Below are 17,232 nucleotides of genomic sequence, written 5' to 3' on the forward strand. Positions count from 1 at the left end.
CCGTCGGAATTACCCACGGCAACAACTCAAATACACGACGACGACGTCATTCGTTAAAATTAACATTTTAAAGTCTGACTGAATTCGCCCTATAGTAGACCCCCTGGGAGTCCATAATAGGAATTTGCTTCCCTATAGACGACACTTCATTTGATTTTTATGTTCCGTTTCGGGACGTTCTTCTTCCCTATTATGGACCCCCCAAAATATTCCTATAATGGACACTCTAATGTTTATTTTTTATAGAATTGTAAAAAATCATCTGATTTTATTTTCCATAGCATTTCCAATGCATGTATTTAAATCATTGAACTGTAAGGTAGGTTCTCCTGATGGAATTTCATTGCAAAATGTTGACATTATGCTGTAATAATGCAAAAATTGCTGGAGGGTCCACTATTGGTTGGGGGTCCACTATTGGGCACTTTACTCTAGTCCTTACTTTTCATTTTGAAAGACGTGAAAGCTATTTTCAACTTCCTTGTTAGGCAAAAGCCGACCCACACCATAATGAGCCGCCCCTGAAGGTCCGAGTTGAAAAATATTGTTCCTCCTTTCTTAAATCGCGCCAAAATCCATTGAAGCCATCTGAACCAACCAGGTTGAACTTCTGCTCGTCGATGAACACTATCTGAGAAAGTTAAAAATTCCAAGAATATTTTTTTAATTGTAGAGCCATTGTGGAATATCAATGGTTTTAAAATAAACCGAATATACAATACTTGGTAATTACCAAGCCGGTTCATGTGAGCGTTTGCAAAAGTCAATCGTTTTTTTTTAATAAGAGGCAGTAGGTTAGGAGCGTTTACCTTTTTAGCCATTTTAATATGTAGGCTTTTCACCAACATCTGACGAACCTTCTCCCGGCAAACGTTTAATTTTAAAGCTTGCTTGGTTTGCATCAAAGATTTCGTTGAGTTCGAAGAAATGATTCAAAAGTATAAGATTGCTAATGTCGTTCCTGTTCGCATGACTAGTGCTACGTTTAGACAAAGCAAGTGAATTCGGCAAGTCGCCTGAATCGAACGCGAATTGGACGTGTAAACACTTTAATTCAATTCACTTGAACGAGAAGAAAGTTGAACATATTCAACTTTTGGCAAGTCAATTGAATTCAACTGAATTGTTCAACCTGTCAAAACGTAGCATAGCATCTCAGGGGTATAGCAAAAGTCAAAATCACCGTATACAACATGATGCATAAATTATGGCCAATTGAAGCTTGGTGAAGCATAATTTGGCAAAATAATTTTAATGACTACAGCGCCACTAGCGTTCTAGTACTTATTCTTCTACTGTTCGAAGCTGTTATAACTAAATAGGCTGCAGTCATATAATGCAGGCACTTTAGTTCTAACTATTCCCTTTTTATCACGAACGGATTGCTTTGATTTGCGAGGAGCCCTTTTGTTTTTGCCGTATCCTCCGGGATCAGCCAGATAATTGCGCACAACTTGATCGGACCGGCCAATCCGCCGTGCAATTTCCCTTATCCCCACCTTCTCGAGGTGAAATTCCTAGATTTTCCTTTTCTCTTTTCCCATGGGTATTTTGATGCACAAAAATGAAAACACGTGAGTGGAGTCTCATTTCGGCTGTCGTCCAATGAAGTTGGCTTTTGGGCTCTGCTTTTTGTGCGGTGGATAATTGTGGGGGCAATCATAAATCCAATTTCTGGGAATGCCCTTCACGCAACAAAAAGTTTTGAATGCCCGTGCAAAGTTGATGGAAAACGTTAATCGGATTCCTGATTCGCCGGATGGAAATTTTACAAACGCTTAAAATCCAAAATCAGTTACTGGTCGAGCAATTCATAACAAATTACAACCCAATTGCTCCTCCTACTCCTCAACGGGTATAGCAAGCACTTAAGGTCACTCCTGACGGAATCCAATTTTCAAAGTACTCGCGTTTTCAAGGGCACACCATTCGATACGGAAGCAACGCAAAACTGTAATTTTTATTTTTTCACGCATGCTGCGACGCAGCTAAGCTGAAAAAATAAAAATGACATTTGTGCGTTGCTTCCGTATCGAATGGTGTGCTCTTAAAAACGCGAGTACTTTGAAAATTGGATTCCGTCAGTAGTGACCTTAAGTGAATTCCAATTTCCCAAGTATGCAAACATCGCTACTGGTAGACAAAATTTCTCTTCTCAAAATGAAGTTTATACCCATTTTCCAACGGAAAATAACGGTTAGAAACAAGCTTGGTGGTCATATGGCTGCCGCTTCTGCCGCATACGAAGAAGGTCGTGGGTTCAATACCAGGCGCATTCCATTCCTCCTACTTTGTATCTTTACCTATCGCTGGAACTGGAAAAGGAGTCCATATCGTTTCCATCTTCGTAATTGTTAGAATTCGAAATGTGCGAAAAAGCTCATTTCAGCATCCAATTCGACCACCCTTTCATTACTATCACATTGGCAACCCGTTGACCAATGCAGAGGTGTTCTCGGATTGCAGTGGGCGAGTGATCTTTGTTATCATTAAGTCTAAGTTACTGGAACTATACTGCCGTAATCTGGTAAAGTGACGTATACGTTATTTTCCAAAAATGGTGTTAACGAGTAGTACTCATCGCACTCTTTAACAGAAAAATTGAAAACATGTATGTTGTGAAATGGCGGCAGTAACGGCAGTATAGCTATAACTCCGTTACTAGTGGAATTCATACAACGAATTATTAGGCAGAGTTGTAGAAAAACCTTCGCACTAGAAGTCCCCCATTCAACACAATTTGAAATTCACCTTTTGGAATGAGTTATTGAAAAACTGCTAAATGATCGAACGCGAATTACTAAATGATCGATAACATCATTGATCGCATCATCAATTCCTTCCCATCCCCGATGACCGATGGCCGACTATTTAGGTTACTACAGCTCTCGGACTGTGTACATTGAATCCCATGCATCCATCGGTTCCCTGTGCAATTCCGATTGTTCTGGTCGATCACGGAGTAGCAACTACGAAATGCACAGTCATCATGCTCATGCTCATTCTCATTTCCCATAACGGAAAATAACGGTTCAGGTAGCATGTCTGCTTCGGATTGCATCACATGATTGATGCAATGTTCAAAGCAAATACCAAAACTGAAGCTGGTCAGGATGGTATATAGTTCACACATGTTATTGAACTTTGTTTTAATGCAAGTATTTTTTTTAATTATGAATTGGAATACCAGCTGATCTTCAAATTCTAACTCGCAACAAATCCAAATTTTTCATAATTGGTGGCTTCAATGCCAAACACCGTTCATGGAAAAATGCTCAAAGCATTTCCAAAGGTAATATTTTATTTGAAGATTGTTCTGCGGGATATTATACTAATCAATATCCTCATGGAGCAACTTGTTTTTCATCTACTCCAAATCCTTCGACAATTGATTTGGTTTTAACAGATTAAAATCAGCCGTAAGGTCAATCGGTATCTCAACCTGACTTTGACTCTGATCAGTGATCACCTTCCTGTTACTTTTAAAATCTCACAAGAAGATATTCAAAATCCAATAAGCTCAACTTTTAATTATGATAGAGCTGATTGGGATTTATATACAACTAGCGAAAGAAACCCAGCTTTGCCCGCAGGGGCGTCTCGTGAACTTTTGGTACACCTGTTCTACCAGCCTGCTAAAAAAATATACATCAAGCTGAGGTTTCGAATGAAAGTTGTGTATTTGATCTAATATTATAACCTTTTTTTGTACAACGTAACCAAACATTAGAAAAAAAAACAATTTAAACAGAAAGGATTTATAAAACAATAAACAGCTTCTTAATCTCCCTACTAAATAAATCTCTTTTGTTCTAAAAATGTCAAATTAAGATGCATTTAAAATTTAAAACTCTCCCAATTCGTCCGAAATCTAACTTGGTAACAGTTGACGATAACTGGATATTGCTCAGAATAGAGATCTTTCAAATCGGCTCTTTGCACCATTCGGTTGCGCAGGACCCATCGCCCCTAGCATTTAAAAACTCTCACATATTTTGTTGTTATGAAGGAAATGTAATTAACCATTATTAGTATCATCATTTGATGCGACCCCAGATTGAGTCTACTGCAATGTTTTAGAGTTATTTAGTTTTTCAAATTTAGTGAAAACCTGGGTGGTGCGAATAGAATCGATTTGGTTGTCAAACTGAAGCCAAAAATTTCTATTGTGCCGGAGCCAAACATTGAAGAATGTGGTTATGTTCGTTTCTGATATAATATTAAGAAGTATTGTTATTATTTAGGGCAGAAATAAAAATAAACTTTGTTTGATTTTTGGATTCTTTGTAATAAACATTTTCACAATATATTTCGAATGGAAAATTAGTAGGAATGCAACTAAAAAGCACTCGTTACGAAGTTTCATGAGATTCAGCAGCTGATTGGAGCATGAATGTATGTAAGCAATCGTAAAGTCATGTAGAGTCTAGCGCATTTGTACGCCCTCGTGCAGCATGGAAAGAGAAATTCGAAGAGCGGGAAATATTTGACAGGCAAGTAACTGCAAAATAATTTTGTTTACGGGAGTAATTTCAAAATATCCCTCTACTCGCTTGAGCGCAGAAAAGCGGCTTTATCCGCAGCACCCAGGTGAAAACTATGCCTTTTTTTCTATGTTGATTGGTTTTGATTATTTTGGAAAAAAAAAAACATTATTAAATAATTCAATTTTATAATATTTTATAATAGGGTAACGGTACCAATAGTGGAGGTATTAGTAGATCCACAAAAGAAAATATTTTTTAAAAATTGATAATTATGGGAAATTCATTGCTTTATCATCTTAGTCAATAGATAAACTAATAAATTTGCTAACAAAAATGAGATAGATGTCATTTAACATCAACAATTACTAAATATTGCTTGCACCACTATGGGTACACTGTTCCTTTAGTGGCGGTAAAAATTAATTTTGGTTCCTATAGTGGTGCTATCCATTGGTTTCTTATGAGACTTGCCACTATTGGTACAGTTGCACCACTATAGGTGCAAAGAAGTCAATTTTGTTAAGGAAAATCATTGTTTTCAATAGTTTTTCAAGCGAAATATTAAGGTAAGTTGCATTTAACAGGATATTTAAAGCACTATGCATCAACTGAAACCATCGTAAAGTCTATAAATATGATAAATCTCATTAAAACCCCACTACCTCCACTATTGGTGCTACCTCCACTAAGGGTACGGTTACCCTAATCAAATTTTGATGTCTTTTTAAAAACTCAAACATTAATTTAATATTGTTCTTGATACTGAATTGTTTATGATGCATAATCATCAGGAGAAAAAAACAAACCGTTCCCAATCATCGAAGTATAAACGAAAGCGTGTGCGGTCGCGGTGCGCCTTTCGGCAAAGCACAGCCCGACACTCCGACCGAGTCTAACCGAAGATACGTCGCGTCGTTGGTTGTTCTCGCAGCGCGTCGAACGGGTTGGACTCCTGCGCACATAGCACGCACAACATTCATCTAAACGTGCCTGCGTTGCATGCGAAATAGGATGATGTGACGAAACGAAGAAAGCTGGCAACGCTCACGCTGGTTCTACGTGCGCGGAGAACGAGTGCGCATACCAAGGAGGAAATTATTTCAAAACTTTCGTCATGGCGCAGGCTTTAAATTTTACTTCTGTTGGTTCTTTATGAATCGTACGACTGGCAAAAGCTTTCTATGTGATGTGGTGTGCTGTTATTCGTCGGAGAAACACATATTTAACTGATCTTGTCTGAGTTGATCTGTCTACGCAATATTTTGTTTCGTTAGATATTAAACCATCATTGGAAACATTACGTGAAACTTTGTTTAAAAATTTCACTGAGTAATTATTTGCCCTAATAAATAATTGCAAAGAAATTAATTGTAAGGACATTAACTTTCCTACTTCTGAACTAAAAATGTTTACCTGTTCCATGAACAGGTAGAACATATGGACGAGTCGCCTCTGTTTGCACGGGTGTTGAAAATGTCAAAATGAACTATTTGCAGCATCGCACTCTAGATCAATTTCCGTGCATTTGTTTGGTTTTCCTCAACAGCTGACCCAAAATAGTATTCTAATGATTTTTACATTTCCCCGTTAAATTCACCAACTTTTTGTATATACAAACCTTGCGGTTCCCAAAACGAATCGATTAGGGAAAAAATCTTGCAAATTGGTCAACCCGTTCGCGAGTTAAATCGTCAGGAAGGAAATCTCAACTCATTTTTATTATATAGACTAGCTAACCCGGCGAACTTTGCCTCACCATTTTTTTATACATTTTTTGCGTTCACGTTTTATTTAGAAAACAAATCGGTTCTTCGGAATGATTTTCCATTTTTTTTTAAGTTTTACCATAACATATTTCCTATTAATTAAGTAAACAAACAAACACTAGCATAAATCGATCTTTCCATTATCGAATGATAATGCCAACTTCGCGTTATATTAAACAGATGATCAAGATTGAAATTCTCATACAAATGTACGAAAAACCATTGCATCGAAGAGATTGGATTTTGATTTCAAATGCAAGGGGACCAAAATACGGCGGAAAATTTTCCCGAGGTGTGAGGCTACCTTTACGATAGACGGGGATACTTTCGGGGTGGTCGATGAATTCGTCTACTTTTATTATGTCTGGTCCTAAAAATTTGGTACTTTCCAGCGTGTTCGACTTCATAGCCGATGTATAAAATCAATTTACCGCTCCGTACAGTTTTGAGCGTTTATGTGCTAACAATTTTTTTTTTTTTTTTTTTTCTTTATTAGGTTTTCAACTGTAAAAGTTCTTAAACTGTGCCCAGTTGACTATGTAGTGAATACGATAAGTGTAGAGTGTTGTGTATTAAAATTAATTTACTTCAATTGTGTTCATTACTTAATAAAGCCCTATTTGACCAACCACCACTACTACCAACCATTGACCACACCTGAATTTACGGCGACATGATGGACATCGTTTAAAGTGCAGCAGACTGGTACCATTTCCCTACCTTGCATCTGCTTAGTAGGAATACCAACAACCTTAGGAGCCCAGATACGTAGGATAATGACTCCGGATGGAGTCCCGCGCCTACACGCGTTACTTTTGATTATCCTAAGGCGGCAACACTGAGACTAATTTGTTTGCGCTTAATAGTATGTTTAGCACCTAACCAACGATAATCGTACCAGCTATATACAGCACGGTTTCTCAATTGAGAAAGGTACTAAAACATACTGAATTGACTAAGATAAGTGATTAAACAGATACGATCTTAATTTTGATTTAAAAATATTGAACGAACGCTCATCTTTAATACTCTGTGGGAGGGAGTTGTATAACTGAATCCCTTTAGATATGACACTATCCCTAGCCATACTAGTTCTTGATGGATGCACATGTAGGTGCGTACGTTGTCGCGTATTATGATTATGCACCTGAGATACTGAAATCAGTGTGAAATTGCATTTTAATCTTCCATTGATAACTTTATAGAAAAACACACAAATCTCAAATTTATTGAGCTGTGACAGTTGTAGCAATGTTTCTGAATACAGTTGATTTGTTGGGAATAGCCTAGGAAGTTTTTTATAGTTTTTATGATTGAATTTTGAATTCGCGCAAGTGAAAATCTCACAGTAGTTTTAGAACAACCCCATATTGAGTTCATGTATAGAAAATGAGGATGAATATAAGCATAATATATATTCCAGGCTACGTCTAGTGATATATATTTTCGAATTTTTCGCAGAGCAAAAGCAATAGAGTTTATTTTACTTGTGACTTTCAAAATGTGCGTTTTCCACGTTAAACCTTGATCGATCCATAAACCTAAGTAATCAACACAGTCCACTTGAGAAATATTAGTGTCATTCAATGATAAATTGATTAAAGGAGGTGCACCTCGTAAGGAAAACACAATGAAATTTGTTTTTTCTAGGTTCATGGATAATTTGTTTTGCTCAAACCATGAGTTTATAAGATTTAAATCGTGGGTCATTGCATTCGTTAATTCATTGACATTTCCAGCGTCGTAAGTAATAGCTGCATCATCAGCATACAGCTGCAATTTACCCTTCAGTGGTAAATGAAAATATCGTTTATGAATATGATGAATAATATGGGGCCCAATATCGATCCCTGTGGTACACCATATTTAATACCGTTGAAGGTAGATTTAGAATTACCTATTTTAACGCACTGAAGGCGATTTGATAAATAAGACCTAATCAAATTTACAGCATTGATGGAAAATCCAAAATTTGACAGTTTATTCAACAATAGTGTATGATTTACACAATCGAAAGCTTTTCGCAGATCAATGAACAGGGTTGATACGGTTGATCCACGATCAATGCTGTTTATGATTGTGTTCATTAAACTGATTGCTGCAGCAGTTGTACTCGAGTTTCTCACGAAGCCGAACTGACTCTGATGTATCAACTTGTTTTGATATAAATAGTTTTCAATTTGATTGTACAGTACTTTCTCGAAGGGTTTTGATGTGGAGTTTAAAACAGATATTGGTCGATAGTTAGAAACATTCGTTTTATCACCACTTTTATAAATTGGAGTAATCTTAGCAGATTTTAGTTCGTCAGGAAAAGTAGCTTGATCAATGCAACTGTTTATTAGCTCAGTTAGTTTTGGCACCAATATATCTTTAAATTTAATAAGAAATTTGCTAGATATTAAATCAATTCCAGTTGCGCTTTGAGGCTTTAATTCTTTAATATATTTAATCAGTGTTTCTTCTCGAACCATAGTGAAATTGAATCGAGCTGTGTTGGTGTTATAATCCATATGTACAATAGACTGTGCGCAATGGGGTACTATAGATTCGACTACATCAATAAAATACTTATTGAATTCATTGCAAACCAATTGCTCATCATTAATAATCCTTCCAGCACTCTTTAAGGTGAAAGTTTGAACTATTGATGTTTTGTTGAAAACTAATTCTTTAATAACCTTCCACAGTTCAGCACAGTTCTTCGAATTAATGATCTGACGCTCATAATATCTTTTTTTCTCCCACTTGATGCGATTACTCACGTTGTTCCTCAATAGCAAATATTGTCTACGCAAGGCCGGGTTTACTCTTGAAGCATTGTACAGCTCATTTTTACGTTTGATCATCTGAAGTAAATCAGATGTAATATACAACTTACGCATTGTATGCTGCTTTTAATTTTGAAAGTTCTAGTGTTTTCCATTATTCTAGTTCTAAGATGACTAGTAAAATCGCCAAAACTATTAACTCGCGAGAGATCTAAAGCTCTCGCGGATATATTCATATGATAGAACTGTTTTCAATTTATGATTTTCCGAGATGCAGAATCTTGATTTTTACTGAAACCATAATCGTTCTATGATCAGAGAGATCAGGATCACTGTCCAACAAAGAAAAATGCATAGTCATGTGAGCAAATGTCCGAAAAACATGATCAATTAGTGTTTTAATACAATTGGATTCTCTAGTATAAAATTGGTAATCAAAGGATTAAGGAAGAGGAACCCATTATTTTGTACAATAGATGTGTAAATCAGAGACAATATTGTCTGTGCTGTTCAACAGATTTATATTGAAATCGCCAAATACGAGCATGTTTTGATGTGAGTTTAAAATGTTATCCAGTTCATTGACGAATGCTGTCTGTTCTCTACCTGGGTTATAGACAGCAAAAATTTTCAAATTATAGTTTATCAGCTCTACTATCAAATAACTGTTGATACCTTGTTGAGTTTTCAAGATTGTATGCGAAGAGAGAGAATTGTTCACAAATATTGAAACTCCTCCACCGCGATCTGTATCACGGGTACAGTGATAGGAATCATATCCATGTAGATTAAATAATTCTCCTTGGTATAACCACGTTTCGGTCAATACAATAACGTCTACTTTCGTATGTAAAGTGTTTGTGTTTGCTAATAGACATTCAATAGCGTCAAGTTTGTTCCTGCAGCTCGAATGTTCATATACATGCAATTAAAGAGGAAGAGCTCAAGGTGTAAGTATTTAGATCAGCGTTTACAGATAGATGTGGTTCTACTTCCATTAGCTAGGCATGGGAAATAATTATTGAGGAGGTGTTGTTTGGAGGAGTGGAAAGATTCTGGTGTGGTCGTTGTGGCAGCATTTGTGGTTGGCTTTGTGTTCGAAGTTTTACTGTGAATTACAATTTTGTATGGGCGTGTGAGATTCAAAATGTAAATGTAGACATGATTAATAAACAGGAGTAGGTGCCTTACTATAACGGAAACTCGTTGAATGTTTCTGGGTGGCTGTAGATATTTTTCCTGGCATCCGAGACACATGATCGTTGACGTAGATGCGTCCATTCTGTTGAATTCCCAGGTCGGAAACGTCGACGCGCTGATTTCCCAATGCTTGAAAAAGTCGTTCCTTCGATCGATGAGTGACCAGTTTCACTAGTATAGGTTCAATTTGCTCCCGATGGGTTGATTTGGTGCGCTTACAATAGACGCCAGCATTTGTATGCATCGGTAAGCCTACCTTCACGAATACTTTCCTAACTCTCTGATCGCAACTTTCCGCGGCTGTTCTGGGGACGTTTGAAATGAGTATGTTGTTTTTGCAATTCCAACGTTCTAAGCGATGCAGATCTTCTTCCAAGTGATGTATGCGGTTTGATACTGTTCCGAGTTCACGTAAACGGTCCTCATGAGCCATCCTCATTATGTAAAGTATACCATGCATCACTGCACACTTCTTTCTCAATTCATAGCAACAGCGAAGCATAAAAGTTAATCGATAGATATTTCATTGTCGCATTACCTATCTGCCACTTGTCTCGCATACGTAGCTACTGACTGATCTAAAGATGCATTTTGTTCAAAGTTGGTTTGTTGCTTTTTTCCTTTCGGTATATATCTCAAAATTTGAAGCAAACGGGATAATAGTCGAATATAGTACGGATCAACAATAAATATCAACAGTTCAACCCAAATTCTAACAATGTTTTCCATCTGATCCGACTCTAGATATTCCATCCGAGAATCAACAGCGACGAACTAATGCGAAGCAAGATGACAACCAGAACTTTCATGAGGTGGATGCCTTGGGAGACGATTACGTAGACTTCGGAGCACACACCGGCGCAAATGGAGCATTCTATTGGCATGCCAATTATCCAGTGGAAGATCGTACCGAAGGACACAACCGTGCACAATCGAATGATGATTACTATCGCGAAGATTAATAAAACCTTAAATCAGGCTAATTTTTATTCTTTGTGCAAACGTTCCTGCAACCACGTGGTGACATTGTGTCCTCGTTTGTCTTGCTAGTGCAAATGTCGATAGTCCTCAAATGAAAATTATTCTACAAGTAGAGTGACATGGGATAGCTCGGATGAGAAATTATGTAGTAGAATACTTCCACATTTGAATAAGGCACCCGAATGTTTATTTCAATGCAAATTAGCTGACTTAAATGATGAAAAGTGTAGTCAGCAATCTTCCGAAAACGAACTTTACGGGGCTCGTTGCGAAGTAGTTACACTATGTGTTAAACCTGCTACTCTTTGTTCTGAAATCTATATCATGAGCTTGTGGAAGTATGGTGGGGAATTACACAAATCATGGGAAAATGAAAGTGTATGAAATGATTTTGGAGGCAGCATGGACTATGTCCAAAGGCTTGACAATCCCTCCCCAGGCCATCTGCGAGTTGTGGTGCCTGCCTAGGATGGACAGTGGGCTCTGTTAAACTTCTATAAAAAGCTGCATGTATCCGCAAGTAGGCTCCGCCAAAGCGACCGTGTACCGCTCAAATCGCACAAGCATAAGTCTTGGTGTTAGGTGGGACGCAACAGACCTGACACGCCGGCCCTCCGACGAGACAGGAGGTTTGCGCAGGCCCAATAAGCCGCCTTTAAAAACAACCATTACGAATAATATAGAAGATAATACGACATGATACAACCGGCAACGACCTAGGCGACGAATAAAGGATAACGATTGGAACCTTGGGACATGGAACTGTAAGTCGCTAGGCTTCGCAGGTTGTGACAGGATAATCTACGGTGAATTACATCCCCGCAACTTCCACGTCGTAGCGCTGCAGGAAATCTGCTGCACAGGACAGAGAGTGTGGAAAAGCGGGATACGAGCGGCTACCTTCTACCAAAGCTGTGGCACCATCAACTAGCTGGGAACCGGCTTCATAGTGTTGGGCAAGATGCGCCAACGCGTGATTGGGTGGCAGCCAATCAACGCAAGGATGCCGAAGGGAGACCCGACGACGAAATAGAAGCATTCTATGCACAGCTGGAGCAGACATACGATGGAAGGCCAGTGCGGGACGTCAAAATCGTCATCGGCGACATGAATGACCAGGTAGGCAGGGAGGAAATGTATAGACCGGTCATCGGACCAGATAGTCTGCATACCGTATCGAACGACAACGGCCAACGATGCATAAACTTTGCTGCCTCCCGCGGAATGGTAGTCCGAAGCACTTCCTCCCCCCACAAGAATATCCACAAGGCCACATGGAAATCACCTAATCAAGAAACTGACAACCAAATCGACCACGTTCTAATCGACGGTAAATTCCTCTCCGATATCACGAACGTTCGCACTTACCGCAGTGCGAATATTGGCCCTTATTACGAACGTCACTTCACGGTGAAAACCAAGATGAATCCACAGCTAGGTGTTGCAATGTGCTCAGTTTGTGGAAGAGAGGAAGGCGGGGGTGAAAAATTCATTTTCAGTGCAAAACGACAACAAACCGGCTGGCTCTCCCATACTAAAATCCAAGATGGCTGAATCGTGAATTTGGCAGATTGGAACACCTAGTGGTGTATTCATCTTGGTGAAAACGAATAAGTGGAATGAGCACACCCTTACTACGGGAATCACCCAAGTGATGAAAAACAAAAAAGTTCATCCAAAGTGACAACTGGATGAACTCGGGGCTATTATGGTTGCCACGTCACCCGCATTTTAACGAAAAAAATGACATGTACCGTGGAATGTTGTCACCTTCGTTTTCAAACGTGAAAAGCAGTCGCATAATGGAGTAAGTTGAAAAATGATTGTTTAGCAATTATATTTAGATTATTAATTATTTAATAATCTAAATATAATTGCTAAACATTATTATTAATTATTAAACAGGAAGAAAAAGACAAACAAACGCCAGTTTTCCCGGCTTGTGTCCTTCATGGAGGAAAATCCCGAGCTGGCTAGAGGAAGCAAATTCATAGCGCGGGATTCGGTTACTTCCCTATGGTGGAAGATAACGGATTCCTTGAACAGTTTGGGCCCTCCAAATCGTTCCGTTGCAGCCTGGCAAAAGGTATTTGCTTCAATATATTTTGCTGAAATTTTGGACCGGCAATTTTGTTTTTCTTATAATAGGTTTGGACTGACAAAAAATTGCAACTGAGACGAAAGTTGCAGCACAACAAGACCGAGCTGACGGCCACTGGAGGTGGGCCAAATAGCCTGCATTCTTTCAACGATCTGGAAGAAACCATCATTCGTCTCCTTTCGCTGGAGAGAGCAGTTAACCATAATGGTAATATAATAGAATATTTCATAATTTACTAACATATTTAATAATCTCTTTTCTAATAAATTTAGGGTCTGTTTTCGGTACGCAGTTGGCATCCGGTCAAGCACCCGGTTCATCTGGAATAGATGAAAACCAAAACCTAGCCGAGGTATCAGCTGGCGAGCCGCAGGCTAGCGAAGACGAGGAGCCTACACGGGACAATGCAGCTCGGGAAGATGAGCCAAGAGGTCAGTCGAATGGACGAGGACGTGGACGAACAACCAAACGTAATTTCCGAAAAGCTCTCCTCGAAAAGCAGACTGACGATCTCTGCAAGATAAAACGCCATGTATCGGATTGCGCACGATATGCGCGTAAATCGTACGATTTGCACGAAAAGCGATTTGCGCTTGAAACAAACCGATTTGAGCTGGAAGAGGAGAAATTTCGATTCAAAAAGCAGATGAGAAGAATAGAAATCAGCAGCTAGATTACCAGTTGCAGATGCTGCAATACAAAAAGCAGAAGCTCGACTTTGAGATGGGACGAACGTCTGAGATACCTGAAGTTAGAGACGAAAGTGACGATGAGTAGATTACTTCTTGCATTGTTATTGTTCTCCTTTTTCGGTAATAATTTAATTTAAGCAATTAGTATTTTAACGTCATTGTTTTGAAGACATGAAAATAAAAATGAGAACGCTGAAAACTTTTTCATACTCACTGTAATATTTAGTACTATTCCTTACTATATTTATTCAGTTATGAACTCTCTAAAATACTAAAAAAACATTTTAATAAAGAATTATAAAAAATATACTATTTTTATTTTTTAGTATTTTCTCCGATATTTTATACTGCTCTGAACGGCGTATTCCTATCTCCACGTTTCCGGGCCAGGGACATTATTTACACGCTTAAAATAAATCACAGATTTCTATGACGTTGATGCAAAAACGAATTGAATTCTGATCTTTGTATCACTGGGAGTATGTATCATATCATTAACGCTGACGTGTTTTTATTTATACGTGTAGATCCAAAACCACTCCAGTAATATCTAGAATGATCATGAAAATAAGCTTGATAAAACTCAATTATCCGGAGGAAAAAAACGCCAGCAGGACCGTAAAGAGACGGAGCGACTATACCTCTCTAATAATTAGTTAGAAGTTAAACCATTCACGTAAGGACTCCACAAAACGCTCCAATCGAAGAATAATCGCCGCAGTACCAAACTGACTATCTACAAAACGCTCATTAGACAGGTAGTCCTCTGCAAACACACCTGGACAATGCTTGTGGAGAACCAACGCGCACTTGAAGTCTTCGGATGGAAAGTTTTGCGAGCTATCTATGACGGGATGCAGAAGGGACGATACGCTACATGGAGGAGGCGAATGAACCACGAGATGCATCAGCTGTTGGGAGAACCAGACCTTGGTACTAACCGCAAATATCGGAAGACTACGACGGGCCAGGCAAGTAGTCAGAATGTCGGATAATAATCCGGTGAAAATGGTTTCCGACAACGATCCCGCACAAGAAAGCGAAGTGAGCAACAAGCAAGGTGGACGGACCCTCCGTAGACAGTGTGGTTGGCGACTTACAGCCATGGATCGTGCTGAACGTAGACGACTGTTATGTACTGCAGAGGCCACTCGGAGCTTAGACTGAATAAATATAAATATAACGCCGAACAAGAAACCAACGATGGGAAGGAGCGATGCTATTCTAAAAGTAGGGGCGCTATTATAGGGATAGCGATATGGACTCCCGTGGATGTAGAATAAATAGTCTACATCTGGCATGATATTTAAAAAAGGACTATGTTATTTTTATGAACAAAATTGTGTATGTCAATGGAGAGCTTATTTCAATCCACCAGTACAAACTAACAGATCAGAGTTCTCTTTTCCTGCAGGTAATGTTGGTTTGGATTGGTGAGTGTATTGAAATTTTTGTTTACAAAATTTAGATAGGCCCTTTTAACATGTTACGCCAGACATCTCCCTCAGAATATAGTGATTGGACTCGTATGGTTGAATAATTAGTTTTAATTTAATCTATTTTTGTTTGAATTCAAGAAGCAGCAACAACAAGGCAGTTCACAAAATGTTATTCAAAATTTGTTCTCTGATTCTTACTCCCTCATTTTGATTTCCGTTAACATCACGCAAATCTAAATCTTCTCCTTCATCTGCTAATTCCGGTTCGTCGTAATCCATTTTATGTTGAATGCGGAGATTATGTAGGGCAACACAAACGTTAATAATCTGTGTGGCTTTTTCAGGTGTATAATAAAGTTGTCTTGCTCCTAATAATCACCGGAACGTATTCTTGGCCACTCCAATGGACCGTTCCACGGTGACTCGGGTTTTGGAATGTATGTCATTGAACCTAGTGTGTCGTTCGGTGGTATTGACACTTGTACGGAAAGGTGTTATGAGAAATGGTTTCAAAGGGTAACCAGCATCACCTGTAATTATTAAATTATAGATTTAATTTCACAAACATTACATTATTTACGTTGTGCGTTACGATTAGATAGCTTTGTATCCATTTCAATATATTCAATAACTAATTTATTACCGAGTAACCAGGAGCTCCTCTCCCCGTTGTTATACCTTTGTAATAACAGCTGATTTAATGAACTGCCGTTCCATACAAAAGAATCGTGGGAGGATCCTGGATGATTAGCATCGAGATAGCGAATCATTAAGTTATTATCACAAACCTGTAAAATTTGCAAATATTAGCATGAGAGAATGAGGTCTAAAGCATTGATTCAACTTACCAACAAAACATTCAGACTGTGAAATCCTTTCCGATTATAATACAGATGTTTATCGCGAGCCGGTGGGATGATGCTTATGTGGGTTCCATCTATGCATCCAATTACTCCTGGAAATCCAGTTTTCTGGTAGAACGCCAGTTTAATGGCATTTGTTTCTCGATCTTCGGACGGAAACTGGATAACAGTAGGACACACTTCATTTTCAATGATGTCCAATACAATTTGCAGCACTTTGGACATTGTTGGTTGTGCCAAGCCGGTCGTTTCCCACGCCATTCTGGTAATTACCTTCTGCAAAAAATCGCAACGATGCTGCTAACATGACCGTTGGAGAAACAGACGTGGACAATTGAACTGGGTTGATTTTTGCAGTAATGATTTCCAGAAGGTATACGAAAATATCCTTTGAAACTCTGAACAGTCGGATGAATCTGGGGAATGAGTTTCAATGTACACTTCCGTTTAAGCTAACAAAGTATTTTCAAAACTTACGATTTTTCTGTTTGATCAAGCGGATTCGAGTTATCCCTGATCCGCCTACGTTCTGCTGCCAGGTTAGCATAATCCTCCTCGTCCTCACTGTCGGTTTCGAACCACAATTCTACACTCATTATTGAAAAATAATCTTCACAAAGTTGAAATTTTAATCAATATTCAAATCAAAACATCAGCTAAAGAAATGACAGCTCATGTAGCCGATGTCGAATGTCACTGCTTCAGGGCTATTCTGAACATCATATCACTGTCGCTGTCACTTCACGGAGTTCATTTTGATCACTTCACTGTACGTGACAACGATAATAGGTCTAACAAGGTGAAGTGATGTGTGTATGGAGTGGAAGTGAACGTGAAAGTGACAACGATAATAAGTACCATTGAATCCGAACACTACCGCGTTGCAGTATGCCTGCACTCGAATCTTTTGACGGCGTACAAAACGCGTCGGA

The 17,232-nt window shown here is 38.7% G+C and overlaps 2 protein-coding genes across 2 annotated transcripts; one reads left to right on the plus strand and one right to left on the minus strand.

The window, feature by feature from the left end:
* The first annotated feature begins 12,966 nt into the window (after positions 1-12,966).
* Positions 12,967-13,979, plus strand: LOC134209684 (uncharacterized). Its single transcript, XM_062685693.1, has 4 exons — positions 12,967-13,012; positions 13,111-13,291; positions 13,354-13,513; positions 13,579-13,979. The coding sequence occupies exons 1-4, from the start codon at positions 13,008-13,010 to the stop codon at positions 13,977-13,979; spliced, it is 747 nt and encodes a 248-aa protein (XP_062541677.1). The 5' UTR covers positions 12,967-13,007.
* Positions 13,980-15,450: 1,471 nt separating this feature from the next.
* On the minus strand, positions 15,451-16,525 carry LOC134216162 (putative nuclease HARBI1). Its single transcript, XM_062695126.1, has 3 exons — positions 16,286-16,525; positions 16,081-16,225; positions 15,451-15,967 (listed from the first exon to the last, which is right to left on the minus strand). The coding sequence occupies exons 1-3, from the start codon at positions 16,523-16,525 to the stop codon at positions 15,813-15,815; spliced, it is 540 nt and encodes a 179-aa protein (XP_062551110.1). The 3' UTR covers positions 15,451-15,812.
* Positions 16,526-17,232: the final 707 nt, after the last annotated feature.

This window comes from Armigeres subalbatus, chromosome 2 (genome assembly GCF_024139115.2).
Source record: "Armigeres subalbatus isolate Guangzhou_Male chromosome 2, GZ_Asu_2, whole genome shotgun sequence".
Lineage (NCBI taxonomy): Eukaryota > Metazoa > Arthropoda > Insecta > Diptera > Culicidae > Armigeres > Armigeres subalbatus.

Excerpts from the sequence above, each read along its gene's own strand:
- LOC134209684 (XM_062685693.1), top strand. Across the intron at positions 13,292-13,353 it reads CCGTTGCAGCCTGGCAAAAG|GTTTGGACTGACAAAAAATT; the intron begins GTATTTGCTTCA and ends TTCTTATAATAG. Across the intron at positions 13,514-13,578 it reads GAGAGCAGTTAACCATAATG|GGTCTGTTTTCGGTACGCAG; the intron begins GTAATATAATAG and ends TAATAAATTTAG.
- LOC134216162 (XM_062695126.1), bottom strand. The coding sequence starts at position 16,525 with ATGTCCAAAGTGCTGCAAATTGTATTGGACATCATTGAAAATGAAGTG. Across the intron at positions 16,226-16,285 it reads ACAGTCTGAATGTTTTGTTG|GTTTGTGATAATAACTTAAT; the intron begins GTAAGTTGAATC and ends CAAATTTTACAG. Across the intron at positions 15,968-16,080 it reads GAGGAGCTCCTGGTTACTCG|GTGATGCTGGTTACCCTTTG; the intron begins GTAATAAATTAG and ends TAATAATTACAG.